At 39.4% G+C, this 26,547-nt stretch overlaps 1 protein-coding gene across 1 annotated transcript in view; it reads right to left on the reverse strand.

Moving 5' to 3' along the window:
- LOC110298737 (cell adhesion molecule CEACAM5) overlaps positions 1-26,547 on the reverse strand; it is a 38,190-nt gene that overhangs the window by 5,935 nt on the left and 5,708 nt on the right. Inside the window, exons 3-6 of the mRNA XM_021168152.2 lie at positions 9,233-9,592; positions 7,558-7,908; positions 4,187-4,546; positions 2,544-2,894 (exon numbers count right to left, since the gene is read on the reverse strand). Of these exons, the coding sequence (XP_021023811.1) occupies positions 2,544-2,894; positions 4,187-4,546; positions 7,558-7,908; positions 9,233-9,592 (1,422 nt within the window). The remainder of the gene's footprint in view (positions 1-2,543; positions 2,895-4,186; positions 4,547-7,557; positions 7,909-9,232; positions 9,593-26,547) is intronic.

Here is a 26,547-nt window from a genome sequence, read left to right on the forward strand (position 1 = left end):
ATACTTATTGTGGTTCAAATAACCTAGCATCAGTTTCTACCTTTCTTTACTGGCCATTCTTCCAGTCAACATGGACTGTGACATTATAAGAATTGGAATTTGTCTTATAATTTTTAAGGAAATACAATCTAAAAAATAATCAGATAAGTCTGAATAATGAATGACTGAAAGAATGACTGAATGAAATTAAAGCATCCTTTCTGTTTCTCTCTGTATGCATATATATAAATGATTGATACATTATATATATATGTGTGTGTGTGTGTGTGTGTGTGTGTGTGTGTGTGTGTATAAATGTATATATATATATATATAATCACATATATACATGTATGATTCAAATGTTTGGGAATACAGAGCAAATTTTTCCAAAATGCTTTGATTTTTTACACTTATTTTCAAATTATATTTGTATATGAGTCCTGTGAAAGACTGTGTCTCAGTGTGTGTGGATGGATGCAGGACATAGCATCTAGGTAGAAAGCAGAGAACAGACTATGTTCATAAATACTCATGTCATCAGACAATGTAGCAAATAACTATATGCTTTAATACATATTACTGATCAACATGAGAGTAATTCTTGTTAAGGAAGGCATAGATGAAAATATTAGTCTCATAATATTCTTCTCTGAAATTAACTATACATAAGAAAATTCTCATGCCCATGCTTGAAATTTATGTTCATTAGAACTTCTTGATGGTGAGCTTCTGTCTGACACATTGTATTCTCTTCTACAATCCCAAGACTTCTCTCGGGACCTTTTGCCTATTAGGAGAAACTAGACAGCAGACTGAACTGCTAACTTTCTCCTGATCAACTGTGAGCCTAGCTCCTTACATATCCTGTGTCCTTTTCAGAGGACCAAAAAGGTGTCCTCCTTTTGTGAAAATTTAGCTCCACTACAGCTACTGAGCTCCTTTGTACTTTAGCTTTCTAAGTGGAGCCCCCTCCCAGGCAGGTGCATCTCCCAGAGTTCCATGAGCAGAGGATTGTTCTGTCTTCAAAACAGAGCTCCCAAACACACACACTTTCAGTATTGCCCAGTGTCTCTCTCCCTTCTCCCTTTATATTTTAGTTCTCAACCACACTGCTAAAACAAACAAACAAAACAACAACAACAAAACAACTTGATAAGTCTCCCTGTGTCCTAAGAGCACAGCAACTTATCTCAGGGCTGACATCTACTGTACCCTAGATTTGGTCTGGCACCACTAAAGAGTGGGATTCTGTGCATATTATGTGAAACACAAAGTCAACAGCAGCCACCGTCTACACACTGTTCTCAAAGTTCTATAAAGATGGAATTTTAATCTCAACCAGAAGTAAACATTGATGCCTGTGAGTATCAATGAGTCCCAACATGTGCTGGCCCAAATAGGACCAGCAGAGCGATACATGAGGAAAGGGTAGAACTCTTCTGAGTGGAGATACCAGGCTGCATTCTGACCAAAGACATAGGACCAGGAACAGATTTATGCAATTTCACATCTTGGGTTTGTGGGAGTGAATAAGCTGAGTCCTGGAAAATGGGGTGGACTCCATTGTCCCTTGAAGAGTTTCAAGATGATACTCCCAGTTCTGTTTGATGAGCTGTGTGAAGGGTCTTCCTGTGTGCTCCCTGGGCTTTCTGGGATGCCCTGAACTTCTCTCTAAGTGATGTCGCTCAGCTACCATATCTTTCCCAAAGGAAATGTATGAAAGAGATAAATGAACATGATGCACTCACAGTGTAGCATATATGGGAGCCAGCCATTAGGTCTATAAAGTCTGTGTCCTTGACTTTCTGATCTATAGGGAAAGAAGTAGAAGCCAGGCTAAAGGTAAGGTCCTGGTTCAGATAAATATAATTCTGAATATGGATTGTGTGTCACAATAGTGCACATATTGATAACTAGGGGAACTGCAGCTCATACCTGGAGAACTATCCAGATAAATATAGCCTGTTTCCATGTGCCTGCAGAAAAGAATTCCCTGAGCTAGACCTGAGAGGACAAACATTTCTTAGGCAGACTAATCTCCATTCCCATCTCTCTGGCAACCATGACTTTCCTATAAGCCCCATAAGCCCATCAAGACAGTTAGTTAATAGGCTGGAAACATGTCCAGCTATGCTATTCTTGCTCGGTAACTAGGAAGCATCCCATTATCTTCTCAAACAGGTGTTTTCATAGTCTCTGAGGATCTTTCTCAAGGACAAGTTCCTGGACAGAATCCCAAGGATGTAGGCAGGGGCTGATATCCTTGAGATGAATTACCCACCATGACTTTACCTGTATGGTGAAGTCAAAAGAAGCATTCTGATCAATTGCAGTTATTCTGTACCATGTGAGTCCAGCACTAAATGCCCAAGCCCCAACATGGAGATACAACAGAGAGGGAGTTTGTCTACTCAATGTGTATACAGAAGTAAGTGCAAAACCCCCAGTTTCAAGAAAAAAATGCAATGGAAAAATCAATAAGCCCAGCTCCTACTAAACAGTTCTGTGTATAAAGTAGGATAAGCATGTACAGCATCTGGAAGCCATCTAGAGTCACTTACTATTTACATGGAGTTGAACATAGGCTTTTTCAACTTTGAAGTCTTTTCTTAAAATTTCTAGCATGTAAAACCCTGCATCGTCCTCAGTGATATCAATCATCACCATGGATCCGTTGGTGAATATCACCTCTATTCCTCTGTATGCTGTCCCCACGGTGGCAGAATCCGTCAATCTGTAGTATTCTACAATTTTGGATGTATCTGACTTATATGCTGGTTTATACCAGGAAAATGCTCGAAAGTCTTCTGGAAAATTATGAACCAGAAAAAGAACACTTTTCCCTACAGCAACATTCTGAGGAAGTGATTCGATCTTGACTTGCAAAGGGTGATACCAAGTAGAAAGGGAAGCTAGACAAAAAAAAAAAGAAAAAGAAAAATTACCATTGTGAATATTAGGTTGTTGGAAAGGTGATGATCTTTGTCATGAGCAGATAGATTTATCACTTAGCCTAAAGATGCATGTGTGGGCATGTCTATCTGACCTGGTGAATGTCAGCAACTAGACTTACATTTTCTCAGGGATGCTAAGTGTGTAATTTCTCTGCAATGATTCATTCATTCTCTCTCTCTCTCTCTCTCTCTCTCTCTCTCTCTCTCTCTCTCTCTCTCTCTCTCTCTCTCTCTCTCTCACTCTCTCTCTCTCTCTCTCTCATTTTTTCCATGTCTGGTTCCTCACTGCCCTCAGTTAGATACTTGGCACTCTCATGCCCACTGAAGTTTTATATAATGTCTCCTATGAATTCTGTGACTTTTGTTCCAATTAGCTTTATAGCTACAGCTGACCACTAACTCCACTTGATGGATATGCTTGCTGCTCTGCCCTGCATCTCTCTGAACTGGGGCTTATTGATAGCAAGGAGAAGTCTGATCTTATTCTCACACAAAGGTATTAGAAAAGCTTTAGATAATAAAATGCTTGGCTTCAAGTGATCTTGAAACATGCTAGAGTCCTTTGGAAAATGGAAGCCTCAGTTTAATATGCCACTACAAGATTGACATGTAGTATATAGTGTTCAATGGGATGTTGATATTTCAGGGTCCAGACAACTCCAGAAAAATCCACCCCTGGGTGGATGATAAAGGAGAACAGAGCACACTTAAAAAGCTATAGGGGGCAAGCCAGTATGCAGCACTCCTCATTTTATCTGCATGAGACTGTAGATTATATTTACAGATCTCTGACACTTGGAGCTAATAAATATCCCATTTTGACATGATTGGCCTTAGACCATGGTTCCCTCTAAGCACTGAGAAAAGTTGGGTAATGTCATAGTAAATGATCCCCAGGATCACCTGTACTCAAACCTGGGTCTGATGACTGTTATCAGGGCTGCATGGTACTTACTTCCCGGTGAGAATGCAATGGTTTCCTCATATACATTGCTACAACCTTCATACGTGGCAGGCCGTGACATCTTAAGCTGAGTTGCTTTCCATCAGTGATTTCTTTAGTATTGGGGAAAGTCAGACAATTAAGTCTGATCTATGGCTGTTTGGCTCTACCCTAAGTGTCATACACTAAGTGCTCAAACCCCAACATGGAGACACAGTGCACTTTGGGAAGGAGACACAGAACAGGCATGACAATCCTATCAGTATAAGCCTCACCCATCAATGAACAATCACAGAGAACCACTTACTGTCCAGCTGGAGTTGAACATGTGCTACTTCATATTTCAGATCTGTATCCATAGTTCGTAGAGTATAGAATCCAGTATCATTATGCATGACCCTCTGGAGCAGCAGGGATCCATTGCTGTACACTGTTTCTCGACCACTGTGTGCAGGCCCTGGCAAGCTTGAACTTGTGGCTATTATGTGTTGGATGAGCTCAGATTTCTTCTCAGCAATCATCCCTTTGTACCAGAAAAGGGATTGAAGATTTTTTGGGAGATTGTGAACCAGTAGAAGAACACTTCCCCCTTCAACAATGCTCGGTGGCACTGATTCTATGCTGAGCCTTGCAGTGGAGACAGAGTCCTTGGAGTTTGAAACAAAGCCTAAAGGCAAAAAGAGAGAATCATATTAATTGTGACAATTGTGTACTTTTAAGATGAGGCCCTGTGCCCTGAGGAGTGCTCATTGTAAAGCCTGTGGAGGAAGTGTCTCCCTGTCCTACTTTGTGTCCCTCTACTTGAAATATTCTCTGCATGGTACTCTCTACTTGGTTCTGGCTCACTGTCCTGAGATTTCTGATATCATTTAGCATAGACTGGTGTTGGGGTGATGCACCCCTAATCTTTATCGCTACACATCCTACATCTTAATTCTCTGACCCTTTGTTATTGTTTTTACTGTTGTTGTTATTGTTGTTGTACTCTTCTGTACTTCCTGTGGTTCCAATCACGTAACTTCAGTTTCTTCCTTTTTTTTCTTTTTTTTCCTGGCCATTCGTCCAATCAACTGTGTCTGGGACATTATTAGAATTGGGATTTATTTTATATTTTTAAGGAACTACATCCTATAAAAATAATCACATACATCTGGATAATGAATGTCTGTATTAATGAACGGATAAACTTGTAGTATCCATTAGGACTCTAATGGCTTGGATTTTTACAATTATATATAAATTAGTAAGTGCTGTGCAAGGCTGTGTCTCAGTGTTTGTGAAAGGATGCATGACATATCACCAATTTGGAGGTCAGGGGACACACTGTGTTAATCACTTCTCAGGTCATCAGACAATGAAGCAAATGCCTAAATCTATTAATCCATGGCACCGATTAACACCAGGGTAATTTTTTTATTATGGAGGGAATAGCTGAGAACATTAGCCTTGATAATATTCTTGTCATGGTAATTCATGTTACATAAGAAAAATCTCATGCCCATCCTTAAAATTTATGTTCCCATGAGCTTCCTGGTGATGAGATTCTGTCTGACTCTTTGTATTCTCTTATAAAACCTCATGACTTCTCTCAGGTCCTTATGCCCATTAAGAGAATCTAGACAGCAGACAAAACTACTATCATTCTCCTGATCAACCCTGAGCAGAGCTCCTTACAGATGGTGTGCCCTTTGCAGAGAGCTACAAGGATGTCCTCCTTCTGTGAAACTTCAGTTCTAGCCCAATTCCTCATCTCTGTTGTACTTTTCCTCCCACATGAGCAGCATCCCAGGAAGGGGCATTTCCCAGAGTTCCATGAGCTATGGATTGGTCTGTATTAAAAATACTGTTCTCCCCAGCTCCACATTTAGTACTTCCTAGTGTCCCTCTTCACCTTCTCTCTTTATATTTTAGTTCTCAAAACCACATGGCGATCAAAAGCTTAGAAACATTCCTGTGCCCTGAGAGGATAGCAACTTAACTCAGGGCTGATTTCTACTGTGTCCTGGTGTCTTATTCAGGGTTTCTATTCCTGCACAAACATCATGACCAAGAAGCAAGTTGTGGAGGAAAGTTATTCAGCTTACATTTCCATACTGCTGTTTATCACAAAAGGATGCAGAACTGGAACTAAAGCAGGTCAGAAAGCAGGAGCTGATGAAGAAGCCATGGAGGGATGTTCTTTACTGGCTTGCTCAGACTTCTGTCTTATAGAACCCAAGACTACCAGCCCAGAGATAGTCCCACCCACAAGGGGCCTTTCCCCATTGATCACTAATTTAAAAAATGCCTTAGAGCTGGATCTCGTGGAGGCATCTCCCCAACTAAAGCTCCTTTCTCTGTGTTAACTCCAGCCTGTGTAAAGTTGACACCCAAAACCAACCAGTACACCTGGATTTGGTCTGTCATCACCAAAGGGAGAGACTCTGTGCTTCATGAGTGAAGCACAAACCCAACTGCTGACCCAGTCTACCCACTGATCTCAAAGTTCTATACAGATGGAATATTTGTCTAAGCTAGAAATGGGAAGATATGCCTGTGAGTGCTCCAAATAGGATCAGCAGTATGATATGTGAGGAAAGGGGTAGAACTCTTCTGAGAGGAGCTACCAGGCTGCATTCTGAACCAAGACATAGGGCCAGGAACAGATTTATGCAATTTCATATCTTGGGTTTGTGGGAGTGAATAAGCTGAGTCCTGGAAAATGGGGTGGACTCCATTGTCCCTTGAAGAGTTTCAAGATGATGCTCCCAGTTCTGTTTGATGAGCTGTGTGAAGGGTCTTCCTGTGTGCTCCCTGGGCTTTCTGGGATGCCCTGAACTTCTTTCTAGGTGATGTCCCTTAGCTACCATATCGTTCCCGAAGGAAATGTATAAAAGAGATAAATGAACATGATGCACTCACAGTGTAGCATACATGGGAGCCAGCCATTAGGTCTAAAAAGTCTGTGTCCTTGACTTTCTGATCTATAGGGAAAGAAGTAGAAGCCAGGCTAAAGGTAAGGTCCTGGTTAAGATAAATACAATTCTGAATATGGATTGTGAGTCACAATAGTGCACATATTGGTAACTAGGGGAACTGCAGCTCATACCTGGAGAACTATCCAGATAAATATAGCCTGTTACCATGTGCCTGCAGAAAAGAATTCCCTGAGCTAGACCTGAGAGAACAAACATTTCTTAGGCAGACTAATCTCCATTCCCCTCTCCCTGGCAACCATGACTTTCCTATAAGCCCCATAAGCCCATCAAGACAGTTAGTTAATAGGCTGGAAACATGTCCAGCTATGCTATCCTTGCTCAGTAACTAGGAAGTATCCCATTATCTTCTCAAACAGGTGTTTTCATAGTCTCTGAGGATCTTTCTCAAGGACAAGTTCCTGGACAGAATCCCAAGGATGTAGGCAGGGGCTGATATCCTTGGGATGAATTACCCACCATGACTTTACCTGTATGGTGAAGTCAAAAGAAGCATTCTGATCAATTACAGTTATTCTGCACCATGTGAGTCCTACACTAAATGCCCAAGCTTCAACATGGAGATACAACAGAGAGGGAGTTTGTCTATGTGTATACTGAAGTAAGTACAAAAACCCCAGATACAAGAAAAAATGCAATGGGAAAGTCAATATATCTAGCCCCTTCTAGACAGTTCAGTGTATAAAGTAGAAGAGTCACTTACTATTTACATGGAGTTCAATGTAGGCTTTTTCAATCTTTAAGTCTTCTCTTAAAATTTCTAGCATGAAATATCCTGCATCATCCTCAGTGACATCAATTATCAGCATGGATCCGTTGTTGTATATAAACTCTCTTGAACTGTATGCACTCCCCAAAATGGTGGCATCCATGGCTCTCTTGTATTCTGCAATTTTGTATGTATCTCTTCTATATGCTGATTTGTACCAGAAAAATGCTTGAAAGTCTTCAGGCAAATTACGAACTAGGAGAAGAACACTTTTCCCTACAGCAACATTCTGAGGAAGTGATTCGATCTTGACTTGCAAAGGGGGATAGCAAGTCAAAAGGTAGGCTAGACAAAAAAGAGAAAGAAAAATTATCTCTGTGAATATTGAGTTGTGGGGAAAGTGATAATCTTTGTCATGGGCAAGTAGATTTATCACTCAGCCTAAAGTTGTAGGTATGGGTATGCCTATCCTACTTGGTGAATGTCAACAACTTGACTTCTATTCTCTCAGGGACACTGAGTGTATCATTTCTCTTCTAGGATCTCTCTCTCTCTCTCTCTCTCTCTCTCTCTCTCATATATATATATATATATATATATATATATATATATATATATATATATATGTGTGTGTGTGTGTGTGTGTGTGTGTGTGTGTGTGTGTGTGTGTGTGTATACACATTCTATTATTTTTTCCAAGCCTGGCTCCTCACTGCCCTCAGTTAGATACTGAGCACTCTCATGCCCACTGAAGTTTGATATGATGTTTCCCCTTAACTCTTTGTGACTTTGGTTCCAATTTCCTTTATTGCTACAGACAACCACTACTCCAGCTGATAGGTGTGCTGCTTGTCTGCACTGAAGTCCACAGGATTGGGGCAAATGAGGGCAAGGAGAAGTCTGAACTTTGCAGGCTCAGGTATTAGAAAAGTTTCAGGTAGTAGAATGGCTGGCTTTAAGTGATCTTGACACAAGCTAGAGTCTTTTGGAAAATGGAAGCCTCAGTTTAATATGCCACTACAAGATTCACCTGTAGTATATAATGTTCAATTGGATATTGATATTGCAGGGACCAGACTACTGCAGGAAAATCCACCCCTGGGTGGATGGTAAAAGAGAACAGAGCACACTGAGCAAGCCATAAGGGGCAAGCCAGTATGCTGCACTCCTCATTTTATCTGCATGAGATTGTAGATTATATTTACAGACCTCTGACACTTGGAGCTAATAAATATCCCATTTTGACATGATTGGCCTTAGATCATGGTTCCCCTATAAGCACTGTGAAAAGTAAGGAAAATGTCATAGCAAATAATCCTGAGGGTCACCTGTGTTTAAGCCTGGGTCTGATGACTTTTACCAGGGCTTCCGAGGACTCACTTCCCTGTGAGAATGCAATGGTTTCCTCCTATACATGGTTAAAATTCGTGGGAGACTCTGACTTCTTACACTGAGTTGTTTTCCATCGATGACTTGCTTGGTACAGGGGAGAGTCACACAACAATGTCTGGACTATGGTGGCTTGGCTCCACTGTGTGTGTTCTGCACTAAGTGCTTAAAACACATCCTGGGTACACAGTGCAGTAGGAGAAGGAGAAACAGTACAGGCATGACAACCCTGTGTGTCTAAGCCCCACCCTGCATTAAACATTCACAGAGAACCACTTACTGTCCATGAACAGTTGCACATGTGCTACTTCATCTTTCAGATCTGTACTCATAGTTCGTAGAGTATAGAATCCAGTATCATTCTGCATAACTTCATGTAGCAGCAAGGATCCATTGCTGTATACTGTCTCACGACCAGTGTGTGCAGGCCCTGGAACACTTGAATTTGTGGCTTTTATGTATCTGGCAACCTCAAATTTCTTCACTGCAATAACTCCTTTGTACCAGAAAAGGGATAGAAGATTTTGGGGGAGATTTTTAACCAGTAGAAGAACACTTCCCCCTTCAGAAAAGCCCGGTGGCACTGATTCAATGGTGAGCTTGGCATGGGGAGAAGGGTGCTCACATGTCCAAAGAGATGCTAGAAACAAAAAGAGAGATCCATATAATTTACAGTGCTTTTTTGGTAATATGAAGTCCTGTATCCTGCCCAGGTATGTTCATTGTTAAGCTTAACTGTGTGGGTTAGTGTCTCTCTGTCCTACTTTGTGTTCCTGCACTTCTATTTTCCTCTGCATGGTACTCTCTACTCAGATGTCAGCATGGCTCTGACTCACTGCCCTTGATTTACCTGTTAACATTCAGTGTAGATTGGTATTGGGTTGATGTCTCTCATAACTTTTTTCCTACACACCCTGTAGCTTAACTCTCTGACTCTTTGTTGTTATTTTTCTCTTCCTCTTGTGGTTCCAGTCAATACCATATTTAAACTTCAAGCTTTTTTTTAACCTGCCATTCTTCTTGTCAACTAGGGCAGTGGCATCATGATAACTGTGATTTGTCTTATCATTTTTAAGAAAATGTATCTTGAAAAACAATCAGATACCCATGGATGAATCTATTTTGTTATAGTACTCTGCATGCCCTTAGATTTATTTGAAATATTAGTAAATTTAGGCATACCATGCTAAATTTCTTTACTTTTTTAAACTTTTTACACTTATTTACAAATTACATTGTGTGAGTTCATGTGCATGAGTATGTCACACTGTGTATAGGTAGGTGCAGGACATAGTGCAGGACATAGTTAGGTTGGAAGACACTTTGAGTTCATTGGCTCTCACATTATCAGACCATTATGCAAATGCCTATGTCCATTGAATTATGTCACTGATCAACACTTGCTTGATTTTTTTTTTTGTCTACTAAATCATAGCTTAGAACACCAGCTTCTAAAAGACTTTAATAGTGGTTAATTTTATGTAAGAAAACTCTCACATCTATCCTTACCATCTCTTTTTCATTGTGTACTTCCTAAGGCTGAGCCTCTGTCTAGTTCTGTGAATTCTGTTCTAAAAACACTGAGATTCCTCTCATTGTTGTCCTACTTAGGAGAATCCAGAAAGTAGAGTGATTTATTCTCATGATCTTCCTCACCTATTAGAGTGAGCTCCTGACAATTGATGCACTGTGGTAGAATTTTGATTACACTGTGAACCCTGAGATTTTGTTATTTACTGGGAAAAAAAACTGTTTCTAGTTGTGCTGTTCAGCCTCACCTTTAGTCCAAGAGCTTTAAGAGTCAGGACAAGCAACCAGTTGACAGGAAGTAAACATAAAAACTAGATTAAGAGGGAGTGAGGAGGATGGATATAGATACAGGAATAGGGGAGGCATATTCAATTTGAAATGGTTTTGTGAAGGCATAGAGAATGAGAACTCTCTATTGGGGGAATGTCAACTGAGGATGAAGATCAGCTAGGTGTTTTCTCTGCTTCTCTTATTTAGCAGGCTCTCACACAGGCATCTGGCTCTTGAGACTTTTTTGGTAAAATTGAGATTTTTTTCTTTCAAAAAACACCATTTGGCACACACAACTGGCACAAGCACCAGGACAGAGAAATCATGCCAGATGCACACAACCTGAGAAGCCATCAGATTTTGTAAATCATCTGAAAAGTTGTCAAGGAGAGAGTTAAGGATTGAGAATACCAAAAAAACAAGGAGCTAGGACCCTATACATAGTGCTGCCTTAGATGACTTGAAAATAGAAGTAGTTAATAGAACTATAATTGTGATTGACATAATGGCAATTACAATTACTATTGGTCAGTTAATTCATATTTTATCCTCTATAGTCATAGATTTATAAGTGAAAAATAAGAAAAATACTCAGACAGAGTACTTTAGACAAGAATATACCAAACCACCACATGATGAGACTGAAGAGGGGGCCCAAAGTCATTAGAAAACCAACCTTATTTAATCCAGTTACTATACATTAACTACCAGCAGACAATACACAACCCCATGGTTAGGAAAAAAATAAATGGAATCCTATAAACATATGACATATGAGGAGATTCAAGTTTATGATCATATTATATGGTATACATTCACCCTATGTGAAGCAGACATTAAATTCATGGGCAACTCAGAATATAATTATCCCCCAAGACTGGAAACACTTGGTAACAACAATATTAGATGCTGGTCCTCAATTACAAAGGTGAACATATTGGAAAGAGGAAGCAAAGGACATGTAATAATGAAATAGTGCTAGAGGTATTAATACTTCTCAAGTTCAGTTGCCAGGTGAGGGTCAATATGCAAACTTACAAAGCCAGCTTACATCTGATGATCACACTTTGGTTCTATGTCAATTAGTAGCTTTAAATTCTTGGGACAAGGTTGAAGAATAAGGATTGAGGTGAGAGTCATTTACTAAATTTATACAAAGCCCAAAATAAATTTTCACTGATTTTTAACAAAGATTGACCTCAGTTTTTTATTATATAAAAAGTCAGACAAATGTTAATCAAACCTTGGCAATTGAAATTTCTAATTTAGAATGCAAATGGGTTATTACAACTTTAAAGGTAAGATCAACACCAATAGATAGATGGATTAGAAATATGGCTGATACCCACTCTCACATTTATGAAAATACTCTAATGGGAGAAGGAATTTATAAAAGTTTTAAGAAAAATCAAAATTCCAGATGATTTAATTGTGGTAAGCAAGGTCATTAGAAAAAAAAAAAGAATTATATGCAAGATGTTTTTAGAAACAAGGTTTTTTTCTAAAGAAAATCTTAAAGAAGTTACCACACTTCTAGGCTAGTCAGAAGGTGTGGAAAATGCATTGAACTAAATGAGTGCAGATTAACAGGGAATAGAAAGGTGACTCTTTGCCCTCCAAGAACACCCTAAGTGGCCTCCTGCACACCCCAATATTCAATTCAATTAAATCCTTCCCTGACAGGATCAGAGAAACTCAGTCACAGAGCAATTAAATGATTTAATGGGTCTTGTTAAAGACAACATTGCTCTGGGTGTAATCAAGAATGGAACAATTTCAATAAATAAAACAAAAAATTCAGGAGAGATCAGAAAATAAGTATTTTTGGAAAACTTCTGTAAATGTTATCAGAGTCAGAAGCTAAAAATACAAATAAAAGGATTTAAAATAGAAGGCTAGTAGACACAGAAGCTAATGTAACATCAATATCAGCAAAATCTAGGCATCAAAATTGACCTTTTCAGGAGGTAAATATTCAGCTCTTAGGGACTGGATCATCTCAGGTAAAGCAAAGTATGAGATGGCTTAAGTGCATAGGAACAGGAGGTCGAATAGGAAAATTAAAGCCATGTATGGCTAATAGTGCCATGAATTTATGGGGCCATGATTTGTCAGAGCAATAAAAAATGCAAAAATTAACAATCCTCCAATCTCAGAAACAAACTAAAAAATAAGGAATGTTTTCAATATTAAAAGGAATTATCGAGAACAGTCACAGATTGTCCAGGTTGTACATAAGCAGGACATGACAGATCTCAGTCTTTCAAAAGTACCAAATGTCCTAACTTTAAAATGTTTAACTGAAAAGCCTATATATGTGGAAGGAGGGAGGAAACTGGGTGGGTAGAAGGTGAAAATGAGAATAAGTAAGGGATCACATGGGGAAATGGTCATGAGAGGAGGCTGAGAGTGAGAATAGAAATCAATGCAGGCCATCTCTGGGTCTACCTGGAGACATGGAACAAGGGAGTTTCTGAGAAGCCTATGGGAATGACCTTAACTGAAATTCCTACATCAGGAGATATGGAGGCTGAAGTGGCCACTTCCAGTGGCCAAGTGGAACTCCCACCAGAGGGGGGATATCAACCCATCCAGAAAAACCTCCAATTTAAAATATTTCCTGCCTACAGATGTTCAGGAAAGGAACAACAGCTGTGGAGATACATCAGATAGAAAAATTGCTGATAAATAAGTCTGTATGTTTTAAAGATGCATTGACCTCAGAATAGAAGTGAAGATATATGTTATGTTGGGGAAATTGTTGCCACAAGAGAGGAAAAGCTGTGGATACCATCAAAATTGATAGATTAGATTTGAACAGGAGAGATAACCTGAAAAAGGAGAGGCAGTAGTTCATCAGACAACTTGATCATTCAGTCCAACCTGAATAATAAAGACTAAAAAAGTGCCTTTATTTTGATCAGGTAATTGATAACAATAATAATAATAATAATAATTTTAAATGATATTTTACCAAAGGGGAATGTGCCTTATTGGAATGGAATAAAATAGGTTTTATTAAACCAGATATATTAGTTTCATGTTAAAATATGAGGCTGCAGGTTGTAACATGACCCATGCCATCTTGAAAATCAGCTTTTAAGTTTTCTTCTTAAATAAAAAGGATATTTTTGTCGTTTTGTATTAAAACACAATTAACAGGTTTAAAATGTTTTAAGTAAATTCAAAGGCTATTAAAGTTCAAACTTGTTTTCTAAAGGTCTAAGAATTACGTCCAACCTGTGCATTCCACCAGGGCAGGTCATCAGCATGTCTGCCCCTCTAAAGATCCCACAGTCTGAAGGTCTCCCATGAGATCTGCTATAACCAAGGCAACAGGTAAGGGACCCTCCCAAATAACTGCAGCAGCTGGGACCACAGAGGAGCCCAGCAAACTAGGGACCCATCCTCTCTGCTCAAACCTTACTTCCCTCCCATCCTGTGCCTTCCAGTAGAACAGATCATCAGCATGATCAGCATGTCTGCCCCTCTGAAGACCCCACAGTCTGAAGGCCTCCAAGTAGATCTGCTGCTCCCAAGGTAACAGGTAAGGGATCCTCCAATTAACCACAGCTGGGACCATCAAGGAGCCCAGTGGGCATAGGACCCTCTGTTTGGAACTAAAAAGGGGGCCCAGGAGAAGAGGGGGAAGGGGAGAACCATACCCCGCCAGAGTTTCACCTATTCTCTGGTTAGTCAGGCATGGGAGGGCTATCATACCCTTTCCACTCATCCCCCAGTGGGCATCTAAGCCTCAGACCCACTCTTCTGGAGGTGGCCAAGGGGCAACCCTACCTGGGAACCCCAGAGTTACTTTGCTAAAGCCACCAGGGTTATAGGAGAGAGGGATGAGGAAAGAGAGGTTCCCAACACAGGCAAGAGTGAGCATAGCAGATCTTGACTGAAACAAAGACTGTCTATGGTTTTAGAGCTTTATTGTAGAAAGGCAGGGGGAAGGAGAGAAGGTAGAAAAGAGAGAGGAGGGAAATGCTAAGGAGAAAGAGAGAGAAGGAGGGATAGAAGAGAGGAGAAAGGAGATGAGAGGGGAGAGGAGAGGAGAGGAGAGGAGAGGAGAGGAGAGGAGAGGAGAGGAGAGGAGAGGAGAGGAGAGGAGAGGAGAGGAGAGGAGAGGAGAGGAGAGGAGAGGAGAGGAGAGGAGAGGAGAGGAGAGGAGAGGAGAGGAGAGGAGAGGAGAGGAGAGGAGAGGAGAGGAGAGGAGAGGAGAGGAGAGGAGAGGAGAGGAGAGGAGAGGAGAGGAGGAGACAGAGAGAGGAGAGAGGGGTGAGAGTGAGGGGTAAGAAGTAAGAGTAAGAAGTAAGAGAGCAAGCAGGGGATGAACAGCCCTTTTATGGTCTTTATTGTTGCTAGGTAACTGGAGAGGAGTTTAGCCTGAAGGTCAGAAGCTTGGGCCTATGTGACTTCCAGTCATGCTTCTCTTGTGGGGGCTGTGGGGAGTGGTAACTTAGGCAGGAGCCAGAGTTCCAGGAGCATAAGGGAACACCTACCGTGTCATGTAGGTGAATTATCACCCTTCAGGGTTCAGACCTCAGCTCGACTGGAGATCGGCCTGTCGGTGCATAGCCCAATGTCCCACACCCCTCCACTGGAACCCTACTGCCCTTTTCACTAGGTAGATCATCAGAGTGTCTGGCCCTCTAAAGACTTCACATATGAAGGTCTCCCAGGAGATTTTCTGCACACAGGGCAACAGACCCCACTGTCTGAAGGCATCACAAGAGACTTGCTGCAGAAAGGGCCAGAGGTATCCCAGGAGACCTAGAAAAACAGAGGGATAGGGGAGACAGGCTCCAGACAGAGACAATCAGGCCAGTTAACAACTGAGATAACTAGAGGGTGAGAGGCAATCACAAGACGATAAGCAAAAGGAGTCAATATACTTTGGCACTATCAAAGCACAGTTCTCCCACCATAGCAAGTCCTGGATGTCCCAACATACCGGCCCTGTCTTCAGCAGATCATATGGGAGTCCTTTAGGCTGTGGAGTGTTCAAAAGGGCATACATGCCAATGATCTGTTGCCCTGGGTGAAGGAGGTCTCCTGTGCAGACTTCAGACTGTGGGATTTGTTGCCCTAGGAACAGCAACAAACCATGAAGCTGACCTAAAACTCTCATGAAGATCATAGAATACTTTGAAGAGGATATAAATAACTCACTGAAAGAAATCCATAAAAACACAAGAAAACAGGTAGAAGCCCTTAAAGAGGAAACAAATTCCTTAAACAAATACAGGAAAAAACAAACAGGTGAAGGAATTGAACAAAGCAGTCCGAGATCTAAAGGTGGAAGTAGAAACAACAAAGAAAAGACAAAAGGAGGCAACCCTAGAAATGGAAAACCTAAGATAAAGGTTAGGAGACATAGGTTCAAGCATTACCAACAGAATACAAGAGATGTAAGCGACAAACTCAGGTGTACACAATACCTTAGAAGATATTGACACAACAGTCAAAGAAAATACAAAGCATAAAAACCTACTAATCTGCACTCAAGAGCTGGGGCTTTTCCACAGCCCTCTGTGCATGGGTCCTGCCAGAATACAGCTGGTCTCCCAGGAGTGCTGACACAGGCTTACATTAGAACACAAGTAAACAAATAGAAGTCCTTAAAGTGGAAACACAAAAATCTCTTAAAGAATTACAGGAAAACATAACCAAACAGGTGAAGGAATTGAACAAAACTATACAGGATCTAAAAATGGAAGTAGAAACAATAAAGGAATCACAAAGGGAGATAACCCTGGAGATATAAAACAAAGGAAAGAGATCAGGAGTCATAGATGCAAGCATCACAAACAGAATACAAGAGATTGAAGAGAGAATCTCTGGTACAGAAGATACCATAGAAAACATTGACACAACAGTCAAAGAAAATGAAAAGTGTGAAAATCTCCTAACTCAAAACATCCAGGAAATCCAGGACACAATAGGAAAACCAAACCTAACAATAATAGGTATAAAGTGGAGCAAAGATTCCCAACTTAAAGGCCAGAAAATATCTTCAACAAAATTAGAGAAGAAAACTTCTCTAACCTAAAGAAAGAAATACCCATGCACATATATGAAGTCTACAGAACTCCAAATTGACTGGACCAGAAATGAAATTCCTCCCATCACATAGTAATCAAAACACCAAATGCACTAAACACAGAAAGAATATTAAAAGCAGTAAGGGAAAGCGTCAAGTAAAATAGGAAGGCAGACCTATCAGAATTACACCAGGCTTCTCGCCAAAGACTATAAAGGCCAGAAGATACTGGGATGATGTCACTCAGACCCAAAGAGAACACAAATGCCAGCCCAGGCTACTATACCCAGCAAAACTCTCAATTACCATATGTGGAGAAAAGAATGTATTCCATGACAAAATAAAATTTACACAATATCTTTCCACAAGTCCAGCCCTTCAAAGAATAATAAATGGAAAGCTCCAACACAAGGAGGGAATCTACACCCTAGAAAAAGCAAGAGAATAATCTTCTTTTAATAAACCTAAAAGAATATAGCCACCAAAAAATGTAATTAAACCACTAACAACAAAAATAACAGAAACAATCACTTTTCCTTGATATCTCTTAATATCAATGGACTCAATTCCCCCAATAAAAAGACATAGACTAAAGAATGGACATGTAAACAGGACCCAACACATTGCTACATACAAGAAACTCACATCAGTGACAAAGAGAGACACTACCTCAGAATAAAAGATTGGAAAACAATTTTCCAAACAAATGGTCCCAAGAAGCAAGCTGCAATAGCATTCTAATAGCGAATAAAATCAATATTCAACCTAAAATTATCAGAAAAAAGATGAGGAAGGACATTACATACTCATCAAATGAAAAAAAAAAACTACAAGGAAGAACTATCAATTCTGAACACCTATGCTTCAAAAGCAAGGGCACCCACATTCACAAAAAAAAAAAAAAAATTACTGAAGCTCAAAGCAAACATTGCAACTCACACAATGATAGTAGTGGACTTCAAAACACTGCTCTCATCGGTGGACAGATCATGGAAACAGAAACTAAATATAGAAACATTGAAACTAATAGAAGTTATGAACCAAATGGGTTTAAAAGTTATCTATAGAATGTTTTATTCTACAACAAAAGAATATATCATCTTCTTAGCACCTCACAGCATTTTCTCAAAAATTGACTATATAATCGGTCACAAAACAGGCCACAAGAGACACAAGCAAATTGAAATAATCCCATGCATCCTAACAGATCACCACAAACTAAGGCTGTTCTTCAATAACAACAACAAAATAGAAAGCCCGCATATGCATGGAGGATGAACCACACTCTATTCAATGATAACTTGGTCAAGGAAGAAATAAAGAATGAAATTAAAGACTTTTAGAATTTAATGAAAATGAATCCATAACATACCCAAACTTATGGGCTACAATGTATGCAGTGCTAAGAGGAAAACTCAGAGCTCTAAGTGCCTCCAAAAAGAAACTTGAGAGAGCATACACTAGCAGCCTGACAACACATCTGAAAGCTCTATAAAAAAAAAGAAGCAAATACACCCAAAAGGAGTAGATCCCAGGAAATAATCAAACTCAGGGGTAAAATCAACCAAGTAGAAATAAAAAGAACTATGCAAAGAATCAACCAAACCAGGAGCTGGTTCTTTGAAAAAATCAACAAGATAGATAAACCCTTAGGCAGACAAACCAGAGGGCACAGAGACAGTATCCAAATTAATAAAATCAGAAAAGAAAGGGAAGAGATAACAACAGAAACTGAATACAAAAATCATCAGATCCAAGTAAAAAAAGTTATATTCAACAAAACTGGAAAATCTAGATGAAATGGACGATTTTCTAGATAAATACAAGGTACCAAAGTTAAATCAGGATCAGATAAACATAAACATTTAAACATTCTCATAAACACTAAAGAAATAGAATCATAAATAGCCTCCCAAGCACAAAAATTACCTGGATGAAATGGACAAATTTCTAGAAGATACCAGGTACCAAAGTTAATTCCAGATCAGATTAATGACCTAAACAGTCCTATATCCCCTAAAGAAATAGAAGCAGTCATTAATAGCCTCCCAAGCACAAAAATCACAGGACCAGATGGGTTTAGGGCAGATTTCTACCAGACCTTCAATGAAGACCTAATATCAATACTCTTCAAACTATTCCACAAAATAGAAATAGAAGGAACACAACCCAATTCATTTTATAAGCCACAATTACTCTGATACCTAAACCACACAAAGACCAAAGAAGGAGAACTATAGACCAATTTCCCTTATCAATATCGATGGAAAATACTCAATAAAATTTTAACAAAATGAATCCAAGAACATGTCAAAATGATCATTCATCATGATCAAGTAGGCTTAAACCCAGGGACGCAAAGATGATTCAATATATGGAAATCCATCAGTGTAGTCCACTATATAAATGAACTCAAAAGAAAAAAACACATGTGATCATTTTAGTAGATGGTGAGAAAGCGTTTGGCAAAATCCAACACACTTCATGGCAGAATTCTTGGAAAGATCAGGACTATAAGGCCCATACCTAAATATATTAAAATATATATATACAGCATACCAATAGCCAACATCAAACTAAATGGAGAGAAACTAAAGCAATCCCACTAAAACCAGAGACTAGACAAGGCTGCCCACTCTCTCCCTACCTATTCAATATAGTACTTGAATTCCTAGGCAGAGCAATTAGATAACAAAAAGAAATCAAAGGGATACAAGTTGGAAAGGAAGAAGTCAAAATAGCAATACTTGCAGATGATATGATACTATACTTATGTGACCTCAAAAATTCCACCAGAGAACTCCTAAACCTGATAAACAACTTCAGGAAAGTGGCTGGATATAAAATTAACTCAACTAAATCAGTGGCCTTTCTCTACACAAAGGATAAACAGGCTGAGAAAGAAATTGGGGAAACAACACCCATCACAATGGTCACAAATAATCTATAATACCTTGGTGTGACTCTAACTGAGCAAGTGAAAGACTTGTATGACAAGAACTTCAGTCTCTGAAGAAGGAAATCAAAGATCTCAGAAGATGGAAAGATGTCCCATGCTCATGGATTGGGATGATTAATATAGTAAAAATGGCCATCTTGCCAAAAGTAATCTACAGATTCAATGCAATCCCCATAAAAATTCCAAATCATTTCTTCATAGAGTTAGAAAGAACAATTTGCATATTCGTATATCAAAAAATCCAGGAGAGTGAAAACTGTCCTCAACAGTAAAAGAAATTCTGAGACAATCACTATGCCTGACCTCAAGCTGTACAACAGAGTAATTATGACAAAAAAACTGCATGGTATTGGTACAGTGACAGGCAGGTTGATCAATAGAATAGAATTGAAGACCCAGAAATGAATCCACACACCTATGGTCACTTGATCTTTGACAAAGGAGCCAAATTCATCCAGTGGAAAAAAAAGACAGCATTTTCAACAAATGGTGCTGGTTAAACTGGCTGATAGCATGTAGAAGAATGCAAGTCAATCAACATTTTTCTCTTTATATAAAGCTCAAGTCCAAGTAGATCAAGGACCTCCACATAAAACTAGATACACAGAAACTAATAGAAAACAAAGTGGGGAAGAGCCTCGAGTGCATGGTCACAGTGGAAATTTTCCTGAAAAGAACACCAATGGCTTATGATTTAAGATCAAGAAGGGACCTCATAAATTTGCAAAGCTTCTGTAAGGCAAAGGACACTGTCAATAGGACAAAATGACAACCAACATATTGGGAAAATATCTTGACCAATCCTACATCTATTAGAGGGCTAATATATAATATATACAAAGAACTCAATAAATTGGACTCCAGAGAACCAAATAGCCCTATTAAAAATAGGGTACAGAGTTAAACAAAGAATTTGTAACTGAGGAACACTGAATGGCTGAGAAGCACTTAAAGTAATGTTCAACATTCTTAGTCATCAGGGAAATGCAAATCAAAACAACCCTGAGATTCCTTCCACCTCCTACCAGAAAGAATGTCTAAAATCAAAAGCTCAGGTAACAGCAAATGCTGGCAAGAATGTGGAGAAAGAGGAACATTCTTCCATTGCTGGTGGGCTTGAAATCTGGAACAACCATTGTTTAAATCAGTCTGGTGGTTCCTCAGAAAATTGAATATAGTAATACTTGAGGAACCAGCTATACCACTACTGGACATATACCCAGAAGATGCTCCAACTTGTAATAAGGACACATACTCCACTATGCTCATAGGAGCCTGATTTATAATAGCAAGGAACTGGAAAAAAACCCAGATGTCCCTCAACAGAGAAATAGATACAGAAAATTTGGTACATTTACACAATGTAATGCTAATCAGCTATTAAAACAATTAATTTATGAAATTCGTAGGCAAATGAATGGAACTAGAAAATATCATCCTGAGTGAGGTAACCCAGTCTCAAATGAAGACACATTGTATGCACTCATTCATAAATGGATATTAGTCCAAAAGCTCAGAATAGCCAAAATATAATTCACAGACCACTTGAAGCTTAAGAAGAAGAGAGACTAAAGTGTAGACACTTCAGTGCTTCTTAGAAGGGGGAACAACATACACATGGAAGGAGATGCATAAAGAAATTGTGGAGTAGAGAGAGAAGGAAATGGCATCCAGAGACTGCCCCTACCTAAGGATCCATCCCATATACATTTTTCAAACCAAGACATTAGTGTGGATGCCAAGTGCATCCTAACAGGACCCTGATATAGCTATCTCCTGAGAGGCTCTGCCACTGCCTGACAAATACAGAGGATGTTGCTTTCAGCCAACCACTGGACTGAGCACAGGGTCCCCAATGAAGGAGCTAGAGAAATTACACAAGGAGCTGAAGGTGTTTACAACCCCATAGGATGAACAACAATATGAACCCAACCAGTACCCCCAGAGCTCTCAGGGACTAAACCACCAACCAAAGAGCACACATGGAGGGACCCAGGGCTCCAGTCACATATGTAGCAGATGATGGCCTTTTCAGACATCAATGAGAGGAGAGGCCCTTGGTCCTGGGAAGGCTCATTGCCCCAGTATAAGGTAAGGCCAGGATATGGAAGTGTGAGTGGGTAGGTCAGTGAGCAGGTGGAGGGGTACAGAATAGGAAGTCTTGGAGGGAAAAGAAAGTAAGGGAATAACATTTGAAATATAAATAAGAAAATATGTAATAAAAATAAACTTTATTAGTCAAAAAAAAGCAAAAACAAAAACAAAAAGCCTGCTAACCAAAAACATCCAGGAAATTCAGGACAAAATGAGAGTGAAACTTCAACAAAATCACAGAAGAAAATTTCCCCAACCTAAAGAAAATGCCCATAAATGTACAAAATACATATAGAAAACAAAATATCGTGGACCAGAAAAGAAAATCCTCCCATCACATAATAATCAAAACATTCTATGCCCAGAACAATGAATTATTGAAAGCTGTAAGGGAAAATGGCTAAGTAACCTACAAATGCAGACCTATCAGAATTATGCTAGACTTCTCAAAAAAAAAGACCCTAAAAGCAAGAAGAATCCCGACAGTTGCCATGTAGACTCAAATAGAACACAACTGCCAAGGCAGAATACTATACCCTGAAAAATTCTTAATCATCATAGGTGGAGATACCAAAATATTCCATGACAAAACCAAATTTGAACAGTATATACCTACCAATTCAGTCCTACAGAGGATTCAAGAAGGAAAACTTTAGCACACGGAAGGTAACAACATGAAAGAACAAAGCCAAGAAATTAATAATCTCACAACAAAATCAAAAGGAGACAGTAAAAAGCACATAATGCTACCTACACGAACAAACATATCAGAAACTAACAGTCATCTGTCTTTAATATCTCTCAATATCAACAGACTCAATTCTCCAATACAAAGACAAAGCTGACAGACAGGATATGCAAGCATGATCCAACATCTTCCTGCATATAAAAAACACACTTCAATGACAAAGACAGACACTACCTCAGAGTAAAAGGCTAGATAAAATTCTTCCGAGCAAATGGTCCCAAGAAACAAGTGGGAGTTACCTCTCCAATGCCCAATAAAATAGTCTTTCAACCAAAAGTTACCAAGGGAGATGGGGAAAGACACTTCATATTAACCAAAGGAAAAATCCACCAGGAAAACTTCTCTATTCTGAACATCTATCTATTCCCCCAATTCAAGGGTATCCTCATTTGTAAAAGAAACTTTACCAAAGCTCCAAACACCTTGAACCCTACACAATAACAGTGAGAGACTTCAATACCACATTCTCATCAATAGGCATGTCATTGAAACAGAACTAAACAGAGACATAGTGAAACTAATAGAGGATTTAAACCAAATGGATTTAAAAGCTATATACAGAACATTTCACCCTAAACAAAGGAATATACATCTCCAAAACTAGTCATATAGTCAGTCATAAAATAAGTTCAACAGATAAAATGAGATTGTCATAATCCCATGCATTCTATCAGATCACCACAGACTAGTAATAATGAAAACAACCAAAAACTCACATGCTCATGGAAGCTGAACAACTCTCTATTCAATATTAAATTGGTCAGGGAAGAAATAAAGAAATTAAAGACTTCCTGGAATTCAATGAAAAGGATGGCATGGCATACCCAAATTTCAGGAATTCATGGCCTATACTTAAACATAATAAAAGCAATATACAGCAAACAAACAGCCAATATCAAATTAAATGGATAGATACTTGAAGCAATCCCACTAAAATTGGAGCTGCCCACTCTCCACATATTTATTCAATATAGTACTTGAAGTTCTAGTTAGAGTAATAACACAACAAAAAAGTGATCAAGGGGATACAAATTGGCAAAAAGGAGTCAAGGTATCACTATTTTCAGATGATATGATATTATACATAAGCTACCCCAGAAATTCTACCAAAGAACTTCTACAGTTGATAAACAACTTCAGCAAAATAGCTTGAAATAAAATTAATTCAAAAAAATCAGGAGCCTTCCTCTATACAAAGGCTAATCAGGCAGAGAAAGAAATATGGAAACAACATCCTCCACCACAGTCTCAAATAATATAAAATATCTTGGGGTAACTCTAACCAGTCAAGTGAAAGATCTATATGACAAGAACTTCAAGTCTCTCAAGAAAGAAATCGTAGACGTCTCAGAAAATGGAAAGAACTCCCATGCTTATTGATTGGTAGGATTAACATCATAAAAAAATGGCTGTCCTACCAAAAGCAATCTACAGACTCAATGCAATTCCCATCAAAATTTCAACCCAATTCTTCACAGACATGGAAAGAGCAATTTTCAATATCAATATGGAAAAAGAAAAAACCTATGATAGTAAAAACAATTGTTAACCACAAAACGAACTTCCACAACAGCACCATCCCTCACCTCAAGCTGTACTACAGAGTAATAGTAATAAAACCTGCATGGTATTAGAACAGAGCCAGCCAGGTTGATCAATGGAATAGAATTGAAGACACAGGAACAAACCCCACACACTTATGAACACTTGATCCTTGACAAAGAAGCCAAAAATATACAATAGAAAAAAAAAGAGAGAGAGAGAGAGATCATCTTCAATAAAATGCTGCTGCTATAACTGTCAATCAGTATTTAGAAAATGAAAATGGATCCATGTTGTCACTCTGTACAAAGCTCAAGTCCCAGTGGATCAAGGACCTCAACATAAAACCAGATACACTGAATCGAATAGAAAAGAAAATGGTAAGACCTTTGAATTCATTGGTGTGGGGATGGGAGATGGGCTATTTCCTAAACAGAACTCCAATGACTCAGGCTCTAAGATCAAGAATTGATAAATGAGACTTCATGAAACTGAAAAGTTTATGTAAGGCAAAGGAAATAGTCAATAGAAGAAATTAGCAACCTGCAGATTCAAAACAAACAAACAAACCAACAAACCACTTCACTAACCCCACATCTGATAGAGGGCTAAAATCCAAAATATATAAAGAACTCAAGAAGCTAAACTCCACAAAAAAACAAACAACAAGGATACACAGCAGAAGAATCTCAAGTGGAGGAGAAATGTTCCTATGTCCTTACTGATTAGGGAAATGCAAATCAAAACAACCCTAAGATTCCACATTACACAAATCAGAATGGCTAATATCAAAAACTCAGGTAACAGCACATGTTGGCAAGAACGTGGAGAAAGAGGAACACTCCTCCACTGCTGGTGGGACTGCACAATGGTACAACCAGTCTGGAAATCAATCTGGAGGTTCCTCAGAAAATTGGAAGTAGATCCAGCTAAAGATCCAGCTATACCACCCTTGAGCATATACCCAAAAGCTGCCCCACCATACCACAGGAGCACATGTTCCACTATGCTCATAGAAGCCTTATCTATGATAGCCAGAACCTGAAAACAACCCAGATGTTCCATAACAAAAGAATGGATACAGAAAACGTGGTTCGTTTACACAATGGGATATTATTTAGCTATTAAGAACAAGGACATCATGAATTTTGCAGGCAAATTAATGGAGCTAGAAAATATCCTGAGTGAGGTAACTCAGACCCAACAAGTGAGGATGCTCCAATCCCACTTTGGAAAGAGAAGAAAGCAATCAAGGGAGGCAGAGAAAATAAGTGACCTAGGTGGTAGAGAAGGGGGAGGGAAAAGGGGGAACATGATAAATTATGGGGGGATACAAGAGAGAGGCTCTGAGAGCCAGCAGAATAAATGGAAATATGAAAACTGGAGGTGAGTTGGGAGGTGGGGGGACCATCTAGAAAGTCCAAGAGACCTGGAAGGTGTGAAACTCTCAGTAGTCAAAGGGAAGGACTTTAAATGAACTGCCCAAGAGTGGGGAGAGGAATCTTGTAGAGTCCACCTTCAATAGAAAGACAGGGCAGCAACTCAGAGTTGTTCCTGTCTAAAAGAACTGTAGAGACAAAAATGGTGAAAACTGAGGGAAAGGCATTGCAGTGACCAGTCCAACTTGAGATTCATTTCAAGGGGTGGCTTCAAAACATGACACTATTACTGAGGCTATGGAAAGAGCAACCTAGAATGACTACCCTCTGAGAGGCCCAACAAGCAGCTGACTGGGACAGACACAGACTCTTACACCCAACTCTTGGTCTGAAGTCCGGGACCACTATGGTTGAATTAGGAGAAGGCTGGAAGAAGCTGAGGAGGAGGTGACCCCATAGGAAGACCAGCAATCTCAACTAACCCAGACCTCTGAGATCACTCAAACACTGAGCCACCAATAAGACAACATGCATGAGCTGGTCCAAGGCCCACTGACACATATACAAAGGAGGACTGCCTGGCCTGTTCTCAGTTGGAGAAGAGTAGCCTAATAATTGAGAGACTTGAGGACCCAGGGAATGGGCAGGCCTTGCAAAGGGAGGGGGTTCAGCATGAATCCTCTTGGAGACAGGGGGGGAAAGGAATGGGATGAGGAACTGTGTGAGGGTGGACCAGGAAGGGGGCAATGACTGGATTGTAAAAAAAAATAAAAGGAATAATAAATATATAATATATTTAATACTTAATATATTTAAAAGATTATTTTTAAAAGAATTGGAGTAATTTGGACCTAAGTTAAATAGTTTAACAAGGGGGTGATAGCCATGCCTTTAATATCAGCAGAGACAAACTGATATCTACAATTTAGTTGTTTTCTAAACTACAGAGTTATAGTGAGCAAGGTGGTGGTGGCACACATGACCCAGGGACAAAACTCAGATACAACTCATTGATATGTTTGCACGC

The sequence above is a fragment of the Mus caroli genome, unplaced genomic scaffold (assembly GCF_978045245.1).
Source record: "Mus caroli unplaced genomic scaffold, Mus_caroli_1 scaffold_8, whole genome shotgun sequence".
Lineage (NCBI taxonomy): Eukaryota > Metazoa > Chordata > Mammalia > Rodentia > Muridae > Mus > Mus caroli.